Source organism: Lutjanus erythropterus, chromosome 22, assembly GCF_056507025.1.
Source record: "Lutjanus erythropterus isolate fLutEry1 chromosome 22, fLutEry1.hap2, whole genome shotgun sequence".
NCBI lineage: Eukaryota > Metazoa > Chordata > Actinopteri > Lutjaniformes > Lutjanidae > Lutjanus > Lutjanus erythropterus.
Window position 1 is genome coordinate 22,744,772 of NC_139338.1, and position 14,987 is coordinate 22,759,758.

At 41.4% G+C, this 14,987-nt stretch overlaps 1 protein-coding gene across 1 annotated transcript in view; it reads left to right on the top strand.

The window, feature by feature from the left end:
- kdm7aa (lysine (K)-specific demethylase 7Aa) overlaps positions 1–14,987 on the top strand; it is a 29,173-nt gene that overhangs the window by 336 nt on the left and 13,850 nt on the right. The window contains exons 2-4 of the mRNA XM_084710845.1: positions 11,721–11,806; positions 12,283–12,400; positions 13,547–13,707. Of these exons, the coding sequence (XP_084566971.1) occupies positions 11,721–11,806; positions 12,283–12,400; positions 13,547–13,707 (365 nt within the window). The remainder of the gene's footprint in view (positions 1–11,720; positions 11,807–12,282; positions 12,401–13,546; positions 13,708–14,987) is intronic.

Genomic DNA, 14,987 nt, shown 5'->3' on the forward strand with positions numbered 1-14,987 from the left:
TGGAGCTAGCCTACCAATGACACTAATACATACGACATGTACCTGGTCCCTGTGATTATGTTTTTAATAAACGTTATTGACTCAAATATAGCCTATAGCAAATAGTTTTTATCTACTAGTATGCCGATCTATCAGGATTGCGGTCGTATCTACAAGAGAACCCTTGATTCGCGAAACGCTCGCGAGGTTTGTATGTGTTGTGTCTTTATTCTAGACTTTATACAAACGAATTATGTTTTATAATGTCACAAAGTTGAACTTGAGATATGTGTAAGTTTATGGGCATAAAAACTTGGTAATGGTTAGGCACATATCATAATTTGGTTTTAAATGATCATTCTCGCGAGATCTTTCGCCGGTCTGGCGTTCCCTTCTAGACACAACCCACGATTGCCGAGCTGAACCTGAGCGATCAAAAGCTTGGTAGTTTTATCATGACACACAAATGCTGCATGACTGCCAGCTCATGTATAGTCACTTCAGAAATAAGTTTAATGTTGGTTTTAGTGAGATTTTGTAGATTTAAAGCAAGTCAGACTAGTCGTTTTGTATCACTCTGTGGATCCAAGCTCACAATCTAGTACGCCAAGTAGGGTTATTCAAGGTAATGGCAACCGTGCTAACCTTCTGCATGTACTTTCAACTTATTTACATAAGCACCTTTACATAAACAACTTCTGTTTGTTTGGACGCAATCTGTAGGTTATTGTTACACCAGATTAGTTAATAATCATATTTCAATAAATGTAAATTCCAAGATGTGTGAATGACTTGAGCATTTTTGTTTTTTCATGTGTTTTTAGTGGTTTACTTTCTTAGAAAGCAAATGGTAGAGAACAAGGAGCTTGTTATGGTCGGGCCTTTGATTGACAGCTTGAGAAATTTAAATCCCCCTTTCAAGCAGAGGAGGCACATGGCAGGGGACCCCTAGTGGTGAGCAGGGGGATTATTTAAAGGCACCAGGCATGCCAGAGACATGCCCATGGATTGCTTTTAGTTGTGGTTTGTTCTGTTTACTATTTTTTAAATATGTCTTATCTTCATTAGTAATCAAAAAAGGGAGAGTGATATTAGAGATTCTTTTTTGTGATTCATGCTGCGTGTGGGTGGTGGCTGTCGAAATCATAATGGGAATTGTATTGTTGCATAATAGTAAAAACTTTTTGTGTGTCTAAACATGTATGGCGTAAAATGTCAGATTGTAGGCATACGTGCTTTAGTCCACACTTGATATTACGGCAAACACTCTATGCTTTGGGGGCAAGATCATTCTGTACTGTTTTGGGGTGACAAAGTGGCCTAGATAATTGTACAAACTCACTTTTAATTAGATGGTATGTCACCAGAAAGTCTGCTGACGTGATTATTGTATAGCTCATCCTGTGCTCTTATCTTGAGAGAATGAAGATAACAAGATCTCCCTTTCAAGAACATGTAGTATAACTGTTATCAAATTATATTTTGTGTGTCAGGCACATGTAACCAGCAAGACCTAACCTGACTGTGTAGCTGTCACTTTTTATCTCTGTGGATCTAAGTCCATTGGCTGACTTAAACAAAAGTTACACATGTCCCATCCTTTGAATCAGCGTGTGTGGGCGCATCTCCACGGCAACTGTTTATGAATACAATAATCTGTTTTTGCTTGTGTTGAAATGACGGAAGCCATTGCGTAACCACATTAAGCGTGCTGCCAGAAAACTTGGCGGCCAGAATTTGTGGCGTATCAGAGCCAAAAAAGACTGGCTGTGTGTCATGTGCCAGCAAGAAAAAGGAACAAATGTTGGAGCTTCCCCCATTGATGACTAATAAGCAGATACTCACACACACAGAGAGCAGAGCTCCAAAAACAGCCACATTTCCTGCCTCTTTCCCACGAGGCTGGCCAGAAGGAAAGGGATATTCTCTGGCTGTGGATGATGGCACGCCGATGGAGTGGAAAGGAGAGGAGCTCAACCTCCTGGTGCCTGTTTGTCAGTGTGCTCGCTGAGTTGCTGTTTTGTGTTTGTGTGGGGGACTTTGTCTCGCTGTCTCAGTTTCTGGAGAGGGTCCTGTTTTCCATCACCTGTATCTCTCAGCATCTCAGTACACAATACAGGCCTGGCACTCTAATGGCAGGAGGACTTGGGGCTATTAAAAAGAACACTGTGGGGTTTATCTGTGTCGGGGTTATGATCAGCGAGGCAGCTTTTTGTTGTTGTTGGTGTAATGAGGATTAATCCAACACTATTTTTAATCAGTTAAAATCTATAAACCTTCAAGCGTGCAGTTTGTTATGTTGTGTAAGGTAATTGTATTTAATGTTATGTGGATTGGTCACAACACAGCTGGTGAAACATACTGTGACATAATATTAACATTTTTTTTCATTAATAATTATTTTCATTACTGATAGGGATGGGTAATGAGAACCCATACTAAGTCAGTACCAGTTCTTGATTTGTCAGGACTGAAATATTGAGTAGCTCCTGGTCAAATGACAATGATATCTGTATTTATGTCATGATACATGAACAGTTGACAGGGTAAAACATTCAAAAGTGTGGCTCACTTTACCAAATTTGATGAAAATGCAGCTAAATGCAGTAAACCCAGTAAACAGCTTAACTTACTTCTGCAAAAAAACAGTAATAATAAAATAACTTCTGAATGTTTTCACGCTTTTTCATGTCATGCATATTTTTTGCACCAAATTATGGCGAATAGTATCGATAAGTGTCAGTATGGATAAACAGTATCTGTATTAATGAAATCCTTATGATTTTCACGGAGCCCATGGGGACGTCTTCCAATCACTTTTTTTGTTCAGCAAAAACTTTTCATTTACAATCAAAAATGACAACAGCAGCAAAACGTTACATTTAAGAAGCAGGAAGCAGCATTTCATGGAGATACCTGGATCCCCTAATGCACTGCTTCCCAACCCTTTAGCAAACTTGACAGATTTGATTGGCTGTGACTCACAAGACTGATCAACCAAATACTGATTTCCTAGAGTTCAATCTTAAAAAATATTTAGAGGCAATAAAACTGTTGACTATTTCATAAGAAAATGTAATGATTAGAGCAAGAATTGTTTTTGGTGTTTGGCAATCCTCTCAATCTTCCCATGACCCAGTTTTATCTTGTGTCACTGCCCTGAAAGACTCTTCTAGGCACCAAAACCCCCTACTACTATAGCCTGTGGTTTGGACTACAAATGTTAGTTTGAACTCTGTTATTTACCATTTAGAGCCTCACCTAATTACAAGACCTGCTTCTCTAAATGGATTGTTTCCAGTGCCTGCAAGATGCCAATTTACGTCAACAGTGTGGATGTTGGCATGCTGGAAATCCTCAGTGGGTCAAGTGAGATCACAGGGTTTACCCTGGCGTAGGTGTCAGGCACTCTGGTCAGGCCCGTTGTCTGATTTTAGGTATGGACGGTGTGTGGGGGTGATGATAGACCAGCAGGGCTCAATGGTGACGGAGGGAATGATTGATGGGCGCTCCAGCTAGCCAAGTTCAATGCACGATCCGTCACTGTCGCACGGAGTGTGAGCACACTAAAGAGAGATGGATAGCCTCTACAGAGTACCTTTTTAGTGTTTACGCTAAGTAGATGGATGGACGGCTGGAAAGATTACTCTTTTTTTCCACTGTTGTCCATGAAAGAGACGTTTCAAATCGTCTGTTTAGATGTTTGTTCAGTTAATTGGCCAAAATAAAGAGCGAACTCATAGCTCCTGTTTACAGCTGTGTTTACATTCATTAGCAAGACTGTCTCTTGAGGGCAGGGAAACTGCATTACTTTCAGCTTGATCAATGTTGATTACGGGTCAACAGCCTCATGTATTGATTACCAGCCAGACTGAATTATGATATTTAAGATACAGCCAAGCACTTCTGCCATAAAATTGAAAACTTGTTTCAGAATTGTCACTCTGTTAATAGTATTTGACTTAATTTGGGAGTAGATTTAGATATCTCTGTCAGCTTTTTGCAGCACATTTAAAAAAAACCTCTTAATGTATAATATTTAATATTGAAGTTTGCAGCATGCTAGTTGAATTAAACAGTGACTTGCAAGAATTACATTAATTAGCACATCTGGCCAAGTGACGCTATCCACAATACTGAAAGGATCATGCAGAATTTACAATGTATATTAGCATTTAACCCTTTGTTTTGTTTTATGTGGTAGGGCAGAACAATTAAACAAAATTTTATTGAAATTACATTATGGTCTGCTGCACTTTTCATATCACAGGATGCACAATATTTGCTCAAGGTGAAATGTGTGTCAAAATACCATTTTAAACTAAATATCGTAGTGCTGCAGAGGTGTACTAGCCAACACGTATTTCGCTAGACTTCAGAGAACATCTTTGAAAAAAACAACACCATCGTCTTGTTTTTCAATGAAAATGAGAATAATGATGTCAGTCTAACTAAATGGCAATTAGATATTTCTCCAGAATCGTTCATCCCTAAAATATGATCAAATCACCCGTGTGTCTGGATGAGGAAGGAGAATGAAATTAACTTGACATCAAAGGTGTAGTGCTGCAGGAGCACACCCGAATAGTGCTGTGCCACTGTTTTTTCTCCAAGTGAGGAAATAGAATATTTGCAGTTTGCATAATTCTTCTAAGTACATAAAGAGATGGTGGAGTAACGGTCAAGAAAACTGTGATGCAGACTCTCAGTCCCAGAGCGCGCTCATGTGGTTTGACCGCCGTGTCATATTATCAACATGATGAAACTATTCATATAGTCAGTCTAGCCTTTGATTGTCTGGTCAGTTATAGTTGACCGATGTAGACTATTGAAATAAATGTCTCCTAGGTGCTCTATATGGCTGGTATTCTGGAAAATTAACGGCCATATTGCCTGTCAAAACTCTACTGTACACTTGGTGCTCAGTATCACTGTCGTTTGAAGGTTTTGAAGAAAAAAAAATCTCAGTCATATGTTCAGAACAATAAGCTCAGTGTAATTCGATTTATTAAATGTGCTTATTGACAAGCTTAGAAAGAGGATTGCATCTGCAAGTCTTCAGCTGAGTTCAGTCCAAGTTTGTTGGCTGATGTTTTTCAGCAGCAGACACTCACAGGACTGATGGCTTTGTAGGTTTTACGGGGGCACTGGGGGCCTTAAGACAAGCATGTTGAAGACATGTGTGAAAGCAGAGCCTCAGTGCTTGGAGCCTTGAGGCAGCTCAACCTGCACCAAAAACAATTAAGTTGTTAAAACTCCCCGGGGCTCCCGCAGCGCCCCGTAAACAACAAAGTGATCTTCTTTTGTTGTTTACCAGCCGACTACAGAGAAGCCCGTGGTCTCCTTCAAGCTGTAACCACTGTAGGGATGTTAAGTCACTTTTACACATAGCTAGCTAAAATGATTTAACCAGTAAGGCCAAAATGACAGATCCCTATCCATCTGTCAGGGCTCAGTGGCACTTACCGCTGTCCAAGTCCTGCTCTGTTTATGTAAGCTCTGGCTGAGTGCATTAGGAGTCAGGTGCTCCTCTGGGGCAGATAAAGATAGCCAGGTGTGTTTAACTGCCCTCATCTCCTCTCTATCTCTATCTCTTACCACCCATCCATTAGGGATCTGCCAGTTCCCTAATGTAGGCGTGTCGCCGCCCCATGCAGAGCCGTTATTTGGAGCTTAAAATAATGGTGATGCCCGCCTCCAGCCTTTGTGTTTCTGCACCGATCATGGAGGACAATGAACCCCTCACAGTGCATGGACTAATGAATAAGCCCTCTCAGTCACACAGGAAGGAGGCCCTTGATGAGAGGAAGTGTAGGGAGAGGGGCTGTTGATGGCAGTAAGGGTTTAGCCAAGTACACACATCTCCTCTCATTCAGGAAAGGATGTTTTGCTTGGTAATCTGCTGCATTGGCGTCACAGAATAACCCTCCAGTGTGACTAAAGCGAGGTTTTGTTTTTTATCTCTGTGAGACATATTGACTGGACTCTCTGTCACCCGTCTATCACAATACGCTCTGTTGTTGTCCCACAAAATATGATAACAATGTTTTGTTAAAGGGATGGTTATTAAAGAGAGAGTTCAGATTATTTGAAGTGGGGTTATATGAGGACCTTCTCCATAGTTAGTGTATTACTATAGTAGATGCTGGTTAGCATGGCCCCAGTTTGGAGAAGCAGAGAGGAGAAGGAGTATGGACGCAAAACAATGTCCTGCTGTGGCCAGGGTCAGCAACAAGCTATTTCAACTAAAACAATAAGTTAAATTGTCTGCTATATGTAGAATATTTTCACTGCTTTATTTTGCCATCAGACGCCCTTTAATGATAGAAAACCACTGTTATATAAACCAAATATCGTTCTTAAACTCCATGGGTGAAATCAGTGATTTTACCTCACCGAACATGGCAGCTGCTGGTCTACCGCTTCCTAGGTCTGGTAGTTTGTTTGTGTTATTGGTGACTTCTATAAATCAGAACTAACATTTTAAAAACACTATGACAAAATTCCACACACAAACTGAACAATCAAGGCAGCGGTAGACCAACAACCGGGCTCTGTGATTTGAAGACTGCAATTGACCATCTTACAATTTTATTGCGATTAATTGTGCAGCCCTAGTCCACAATGAAACACCACAGATGGATGATGATGATGATGATGATGATGATGTTTTTTGGGGAGGGGGTGCTGTCCCAGACAGAAATGCAGATTTATTCACCAGCTTAACAATGTTGTCACTGCCGCTTCCTACTATTGTTCTGACAGCAACCACCATCTATCTCACTCAGCCAAGAAACCTCTGGCAAATCAACCCTCACATCCCTGGCGGGCGAGTGTCCAACATACATCCCCGTCCCAGGTTAACAAGGGTCTTCTTCGTCTCTGCACCACATATCTGTAACTTAGTTGCGTTCAGCCTGAAGCTTAAAACAAAATTGACGGGCTAGCAATACTGAAGAAGTTAAGGTAGGAAAACAATAGTGCAAATAACAACAGCATGATTGAAGGACGTGCAGAAAAGAAACGCAGCTACTACCAATGTAACAGAACTGAGCAAAATAATAAACGGGATGTGGAGATGTAATATTAGTGCAATGACTAGCAGCAATTGTTTCTTTTTATTTTTTTCCCCAACATGTCAAAATGGAACAAAAACTACCTTAGGGCAACTCTGAGGGGACAAACTACCACAAGTACAGAAGGCTTTTATATCAGGATGTTATGATGGGAGAGGGCTCAGTGGTCGATGCCTGTCAGCCATCAACAGTAGTTAAAAATATGTTAAAATACATTTTTCTGTTGACCCTGTCCACTGCAGTTCATTGCTTAGCTTCCTACAGGTACTCCTGCTGCTGACCACCATCTACTGTAGGTAATGCACTGACTATGGCTAAGTGCATCATACAACCCCACTTAAGAAAAAAACAAACTATCTCTTTAAGCATTAAGATGACGTCAGTTCACTTCTCTGCACTCTGATCCTTGCACTACTTGCTCTTCAAGCAAATGAAATGAGGTTCTCATTGGTTCAAGAGCTCTTTGCACACTCACCAGCTTTACGATGATGCAACACATCATCAAGTCTGAGCAAGGCTGGAAGAAATACTTGGCCCTCTTTCCCTTTCAGCTGAGTTTCCTCCCACCCCTTTTACATTCTCTATCTCGGGTCCGCTCAGTTTCACAGGCCCGGGTGCCTTGTTAATCATTACAGGTGACACATAAGCTGAGTCAGGCTGGCGTATGTGGCACAGTGCCCTGATTTCCCACTGCGGTATTACATAAAAGGAGAGTACCAAGTGAGATGAGGACAACAAAGTCACCTCGGCTGTGCACGCGCTGCCCTCGCACATCTCAGTGAACCCGACGGCAGAGGCTGTGTGTGACTCATGCTTTCCCCCAGCGAACAGCCACATGTTTGAACCAAAATTCCTGATACATGAGCTCGGCTTAATACAACAGCCAAGCACTGCACAGTGTTATTGTTGGTCATCCGCTTGCTCACGTGCAGCGGCAGGGGTATTTTTTTTCCAGCTTTTTTTTTTTTTTTTTTTGCTATTTCCTACTGTTTTTTTCCTGTGGATCTTGGAAGCAAAAAGTAACTTGCAAAAAAAAGATATCTGACATAAACAACCCTTTTCCTCTTATCCATAGAGCTATTTATCCACAGATTGTTTTTGTGTGAGTTGCAGAGGTTTAAAGATATCCACCGCAGAGCTGTAAAAACATAAAGGAACTATTTTCATCCTACCAAACTGCAACAACCAGTTGTATCACTGTGCAGAAGAAAGCATGCATCTACTCATGTACCAATGGTTACAGGTCAGCTGAGGACGGCATTAATGCTTACATCCTGCATTGTAGTTGCACGCTACCTTCTGTGTGGTGATATGGTTGGCGGATGGTGTTGGAAAGAGATATTGCTGTTTGTTTGGTTTTTTTTGTATTTTTTGGTGCTTTGAGCTCCCCATTAACAAAAATGCATAGATGGGATATTGGAGTAAAGGCAGACAAAAGCCAGCAACTCACACCAAAATTATCTAGATTGATGAATGGCCTTACAGCTTTGAGGAAAAATATGTATTTTAGATTCTGGATTAACTGTCCCTTTTTAGTAGCAAATCAAATATTTAAATTGAAATATTCCATCTGTAACTGAGCAACATTGGTAATTAATTTGTTTAAGAAGTCATTCGGGGTGATAGTTTGATTCTTTGACCCAGCTTTGAGGACACCCTGACAGTTGCATACTGGTTGCCTGCTTCACTAATGTGGTTTTCAACAAGTGAATGTTTGCAGAGCGGCAATAATAGCACAAGGTTGTGTTTATGTGGTAAACAGGGGAGAGGGAGCTACTGTTGATATCCTGTTAGTGCACCGGGGTGATTGGAGCCAGCATTCACACAAGCTCACTGCTTCCTGATGAGTTAATGGCCCTCAGCTTTATTTCCTTTACAGTTTCCTGCAATTTCTTGTAGATCAAAGCTGATAGCAGGCTGCCACTAGCTCCATCCCGCCTGCAGGCGTCTGCCTTTTAAAACAGAGCAACAAAACCATTGTTTGTACCCCGTGTCACTGTGTTATCTGTCATACTGAAGCCAGACATTAGAGCCCAAGGGAAGAAGAGAAGTGTTTATTGAGGTTTGAAGATGGCAAATTGTGAGTTTTGTTGGTGTGCTTGCAGTTTTGTCATGGATTATTGCATAGTGTAAATTCTTCCTTAGGGTCAGCCATCACAGTGCTAATGGTGCTTAGCAGCATGTTTCTTAATTAGCCGAATTTCTAAACAAGCAATGGAAGTGAAATAATTACACTGGCCTTGGTCATGAGAAAAGTCAGATTGGTACATTTTGTGTTTGTTTGCATACTAGCAGAAAGTTCATCCCTACTCTTACCTGGCTTTAAATCAGATTTTCCAAACTACGTCTTGTCCAACAGCCAAGTTTTTATGATGATGATGTTTGTGCGTGGATGTAGACAAAAAGCATGTAAGCACAGTAAAGACATGGCCTCAGATTCAAGAAAGAGAATTGGAAACAGACATCTAAAAGTACAGCCAGATGATTATTTCCAGGTCAAGTGGGGACACACATGATCTCACTAAACACATTTGTTGTCTTTAAATCGCAAAAATAACTTTAAAATGATGAGCACAAGGATGGCCGAAAAGTTCATATGGTCCTTTTGTGTGTGACCTCTCTGAACTGCTTACTGCCCATCACTTAACCATAAAAATGATGTGTGCACATGCTTCAGTCACACAAGCATGCAGCTCACAGTTTTTCTAACTCTAAATAGCCATTGGTGTCCATTCAGGCTGAATGGCAACTCGGTTGCTGTTCAACCCATGCTGCTCTGGAATGGGGCTCTGGTATGCAACCGAGGAATGCATGTGTGTTGGTGCCTGTGGTTCGGCTGTGGCAGGACAGTCGGGGGTAGCATTAGCACTGTTGCAGATCCATGATGGGGGAAAAAAAAGCAAGACCTCAGCAAACCTCACTGTCTGTATAAACAGTTGATGCATTCACATAAAGATGGAAGAATGGGAAGAATTGGAATATGTCCCGTGATTCCAGCTTGGGAGTAATTACGCCTTTTCCAAGATGGTTACCTGCACTCCTAACCTTGTAATTATATAATTAAAATGGTTAACATAAGTAATTTTTGCTGTGTAGCATATCTGAAGTAGTTTATGAACAAGTAAAGCCCACATGCAAACAAATATTGTATAGCTCCTTTTAACTCACTAACTGATTTTTATTAATGTAAATATTATATTTTACTTGGATGTGGGGTGGCTTTTCAGCCATTTTGACACCACTTTATTAGGCTGTTATCTTCAGCTCTGACTTACAAATTGGAGGTGGATGTGAACAATTATACTGACTTGGTTGCTCAAATATATGCCAACCAGTGGTTTAGGGCAAGGCAAGCCAAAGTATCAAGGCACACCTGTGTTCATATCTGTGCAAGATAGCCTCTTTGACTCTTATCTCTTTGTAAATGTTTATTTTTACTTACTAATGCCAAATACAAGTTGACAAGCCACTATATTACTCACAATATTTATCAAAAAATAAAGAATTAATTTGCAACTTAATCAAATTAAGTCAACTCAGCAACGCACCCTTTTAAAACAGGTCATAAAATCAAAAAAATCTGAAGGTTTGTAAAAGATTTTTAGGGTATAGAAATGAGTGTGCACAGAGTACAATAATGTATGGTTGTCACAAAATCCCACAGCATGCATGGACTTTTCTCAAGGCACACTTTTAAGAAGCCCCTTGTCTGAACAATATTTGTGAATGCAGCATTAACTAGAGGCATGCTAGTTCTTGTTTCCTGCCCCTGTCCAAAAAAACTTTATATTTGTTTTGAAAAATGGATCAGAGCAAAGGTCACTGTCCTGAACCAAACTGTACTTTGCTGTTTCAGTGTTTGTTTACCTCAAAACTGTAACCCCTGACATCTCCTGTGGTAACACGCACAGCGGTTGACACAAGTTTGACATTAGCTTGGGTGTGATTGAACTGTTTCAACATGTCCAGGTCAGACAAAGAACTCAACGTTGCCCACACATTTTGTCAACACTGCTGCAGTTGGAACTACTTTTACACCCTTCCAAACAGGGGCTGGAAATCTTTGAAAACACTTGAATCTTAATGGGATGTTTTTAAGGTTTGAAAAGTGCCTGAGTGTTGGATAAAGTGCTTGAAACTGTCCAGAACTGTAATTGCATTACTGTCATAATAAATATCTATCTGACTGAATGGATTGTTTTAGATAAAGAAATAAAAAAGTCAGGAAGAACCAAATTGCTTTTGCCTTTTGCACAAAATGAAGACAACTCTGCACAAGTGGCTACGCTTGTGTCATCTGTCTTTGCTTAAAAATGAAGTTATTTGTCTTGCAGTTGTTTTAATGATTGTTTCATATTGACTCAGTCAGGAGGCAAAACTCCTCCAAAAAACTCCCTTGTTTGTTTGTGTGTTGGTCTGTTGGTAAAAGCAAAGCAAGATATTTCAAAGCATCACCCCTGAGAATCTGTGAAGGAGTTTTTGCTTTTTTGCCGTTTTATACATCAAATGATTATAAAGTAATTGTTGGATTAGTCAATAATGGAAATAATGTCGCAGCCCAACTCTTAAACAATGTCTCGCATGAAGTTGGCATGTAGTACAGATCCTGAATCATGTTGGACAAAGCGTGACCTTTTTCTAACTGTATCTTCTCTCCTCCTCCAGCTGTGTGCAGGTAGAAGAGCATCATGCTGTGGACATCGATGTTTACCACTGTCCCAACTGTGATGTCCTACAAGGACCCTCCCTGAGTGAGTATTGATATTTGTCATCTCTCTCTCTGTCTCCCTCACTCCCTCCCTCAATCCTCACATGTATCTCATTCATCAAACATCCTCTGACTCCCTGCCTCACATTTATATGTCTCCCCCTCATTCCATGGAGTTTTTCCCCTCCCATCTCTGTCTCTGTATGTTGGACCAGTCCCAAGGGAAAAGGGTCACTCTCTGCAGTGTTACTCAAGTCTGATTTTTTAAGGGGGGAGGGGTCAAGCTCGGGGAGCCCGGAGGGCAGACATTAACCAGCTAATTGAATGGTGTTATAAGCCCTCCACTTTGATTGGACAAGCCCCTCCATCTCTTACCACAGGGGTTGAGTAGTGAATTAATGTCCTTAGGAAAAGTGGTGGCAATGTGCATAATTCACCACTTTTGGGAGCTTCAACAGGGACATGATAAAATTAGAACGAAGCAGCTCTGTGAACCTCTCATGTCTCTGTTTGTCACAGTGAAAAAGCGCAACAACTGGCACAGGCACGACTACACGGAGCCAGACGATGGAACAAAGCCGGTGCAGGCTGGCACCCCAGTATTTATCAAGGAGCTCCAGAACAGGACCTTTGCCAGGTAGATATCAGTTTGAACATATGCACATGTATAAACTACCTCACGTGTCAACTCAAACAGGAAGTGTCAAGCTCCGCTCATACCTGTTTAAGCGGAGAAAGAGTTCATCATGAAGCTGGTTTTATACATGATGCTGCTCTACTGTAGATTCTAGTGTCACAGGTTTTTATTTTGTAATTAATGCTAAATCACGGAGCAAAAGTTAGCTTACATCCCAGAAAACATTGGTCAGACTGTGAAAGATGACACACATATGATATATGACAGAAATACAATCATTAATGTGTTAAAAGAAGTGCAGGGATTAGATGAAGTGCAGCAGACCTTGTGACCGTCACCCAACCAGACTGCGATCGTCTCAGGGAGAAAGCCGGGATAAGAGTTAAGCTAAACCAGCTTAGAAAAAGAGAGCAAGCCAAAGAGAGATGCGTCATCGTCAGCCCAGTTTGATTCTGAAGCAGTTCACATCCTCTTTCTCAGACCCCCCACATACTACATCCCAATGTAAACCCAAGGAATAATCCACAAGTTGGTAAAGACAGTGACGTCTATCACAAGTCTGGCTGCAGGTAGTAAGCTAGTTAACTGGATATTCTAACATTTGCAGAGCAGATAAAGAAGAAATACAAAGCTTGACAGGCCTGTGATGCCTAGTTACGGTTAAAAGCCGTCACTGTGATTGGACTGTTGCTGATTAGAGAAGGAACTAAAGGAAGGGTCACTTGAGTTGCTCTTCAACTCGCTGTCAACTGTCTCCATCAACATCCAACAGTCCAAGCTGTTAAAAAAGCCCTAACTGTTACTCCACCTGGACACCAACCCCTGCTGTAGTGACGTGTTTGTGTGAAGCAGTAATGTTTTAATAATTTCTATTCACCTCTGTACTTCTGGCAAAAATGTTTCTTTTTATTTCAAAAGTGTTCTTGATCAGTTCTTCACAGAGGTAGGCTCTTAGGAAAACAGAAACCAATCCAGTTGTTGTTACAACAGCAGCACAAACAATGGTACCGCTTGGAGGGGAAAGTTGAAAATCTGTCCGTTTGCACTTTAAAACATCTCTTTTTGTAAAATATGTAAGGGATAATGACTCTGTTTCTAAAATATCAACAGCTCAAGTTAACTGAATTTGTTATGATCTTGTTTCAGTGGCGAGGAGATTCTGATGCGGATGAAGGGCGAGCAGGTGACAACCCGTTACCTGGAGAGACACGGCTTCAACTACCCCATCCAGGTCACAGAGATGGAGGGACTGGGACTCAAACTACCGGACCCTTCTTTCTCCGTCAAAGACGTGGAGCAGTATGTGGGTAAGGACACTTAATAATCAGTGGGCTTTATTCTGCGGTGTGAAACAGTTGCCGTCAGCTGTATCAGATTCACAGTAACACATTAGTGTTTATCCTTTGGGAAGGATGTGGCCTGTGTGTGATTGGAATGCACAGTAGCCTCAGTCTGCTTTAAAAGCTAATGAAACCACCCAACACCAGCCAGCTAAGTGGCCATCGCTGAGCAGGCGCCATCTGTGTGTCAATATGAACAGGTTTCCAGGTTCATGGGGTTTTAACCCACTTATCAGGCATCAGGCGATGGCTGAATGAGCTCTAAATGAGTGACGTCTAAGCTTTCACTAGCCTCTCTATGACCACTACGCTTCCTTATTGAAATGGCCTGCCACTTCCCAGCTCCTATTACAGGCCCATTACCAAGCCCACCGCTGTTTTTATCATTAAGTTCAGATTACACACTCCCTCCCTCACTTTATCTCCCTCTCCCATGCCCTATTGAGCATTAAGCCAAGGCACAGGTGTTGTGACCGGGGACCGAGTGTCAGGTTACAGTTCTAACAGTCAGGAGACAATGGGACAACAGGAGTGAACGCTGATGTCTTCTGTGACTCACTAGAGAACAAGCAGTTGTGTAGCCAACTTAGTGTGTGGCCAATGATTGGGTCCGGTGGGAAAGCATTGATGAATGTTCAGTGGAGGTTCTGTAAATGCAGAGACATTGAACTGTGGCTTTATGTAGACACCTTTTGACTAAAATTAGACTTGATTTGGTTTGAAGTAGAGAGGCAGCTCTTGTGAGCGACGTCTGTGTGTCAGAGGGAAAGCAGCAGCAGACATCGTTGAAGTTACAATCAACCTCACGATCTTATGATCTATTTCTGTGACAAGCACATCCAGTTTCTCCCTTTAACTGCTGAAAATGCCCAAAATCGTGGCTGGGATGGAGGTGAAAGTGGCAGCTTTCAAATCAGCCGCTCTGCCTTTTTTTTTTTAAGAGTCTGTATCCCACGGCACAGTGCTTCAGAGTAAAACACTGCACACATCTGTCTCATCTTTTCACCGTCTCATCTTTTTACTCTGCATCTGAGATCGAAGGAGCTATTACTTTAAAAAGTAAAACTGTAATTCACTCTATGAAGTTTATGTTTTGTACATGGATCACACACCACAGGCCAACTGTGATCCACTGCACCCCTCGAAATACTGTTATATGAGCCAAGTATCGCTCTCTCTAAACCAACCAAACTCCACTGGCAAAATTAGTAATTTTACCTTGCAGAACACTGCTACTGTTCTGCCGG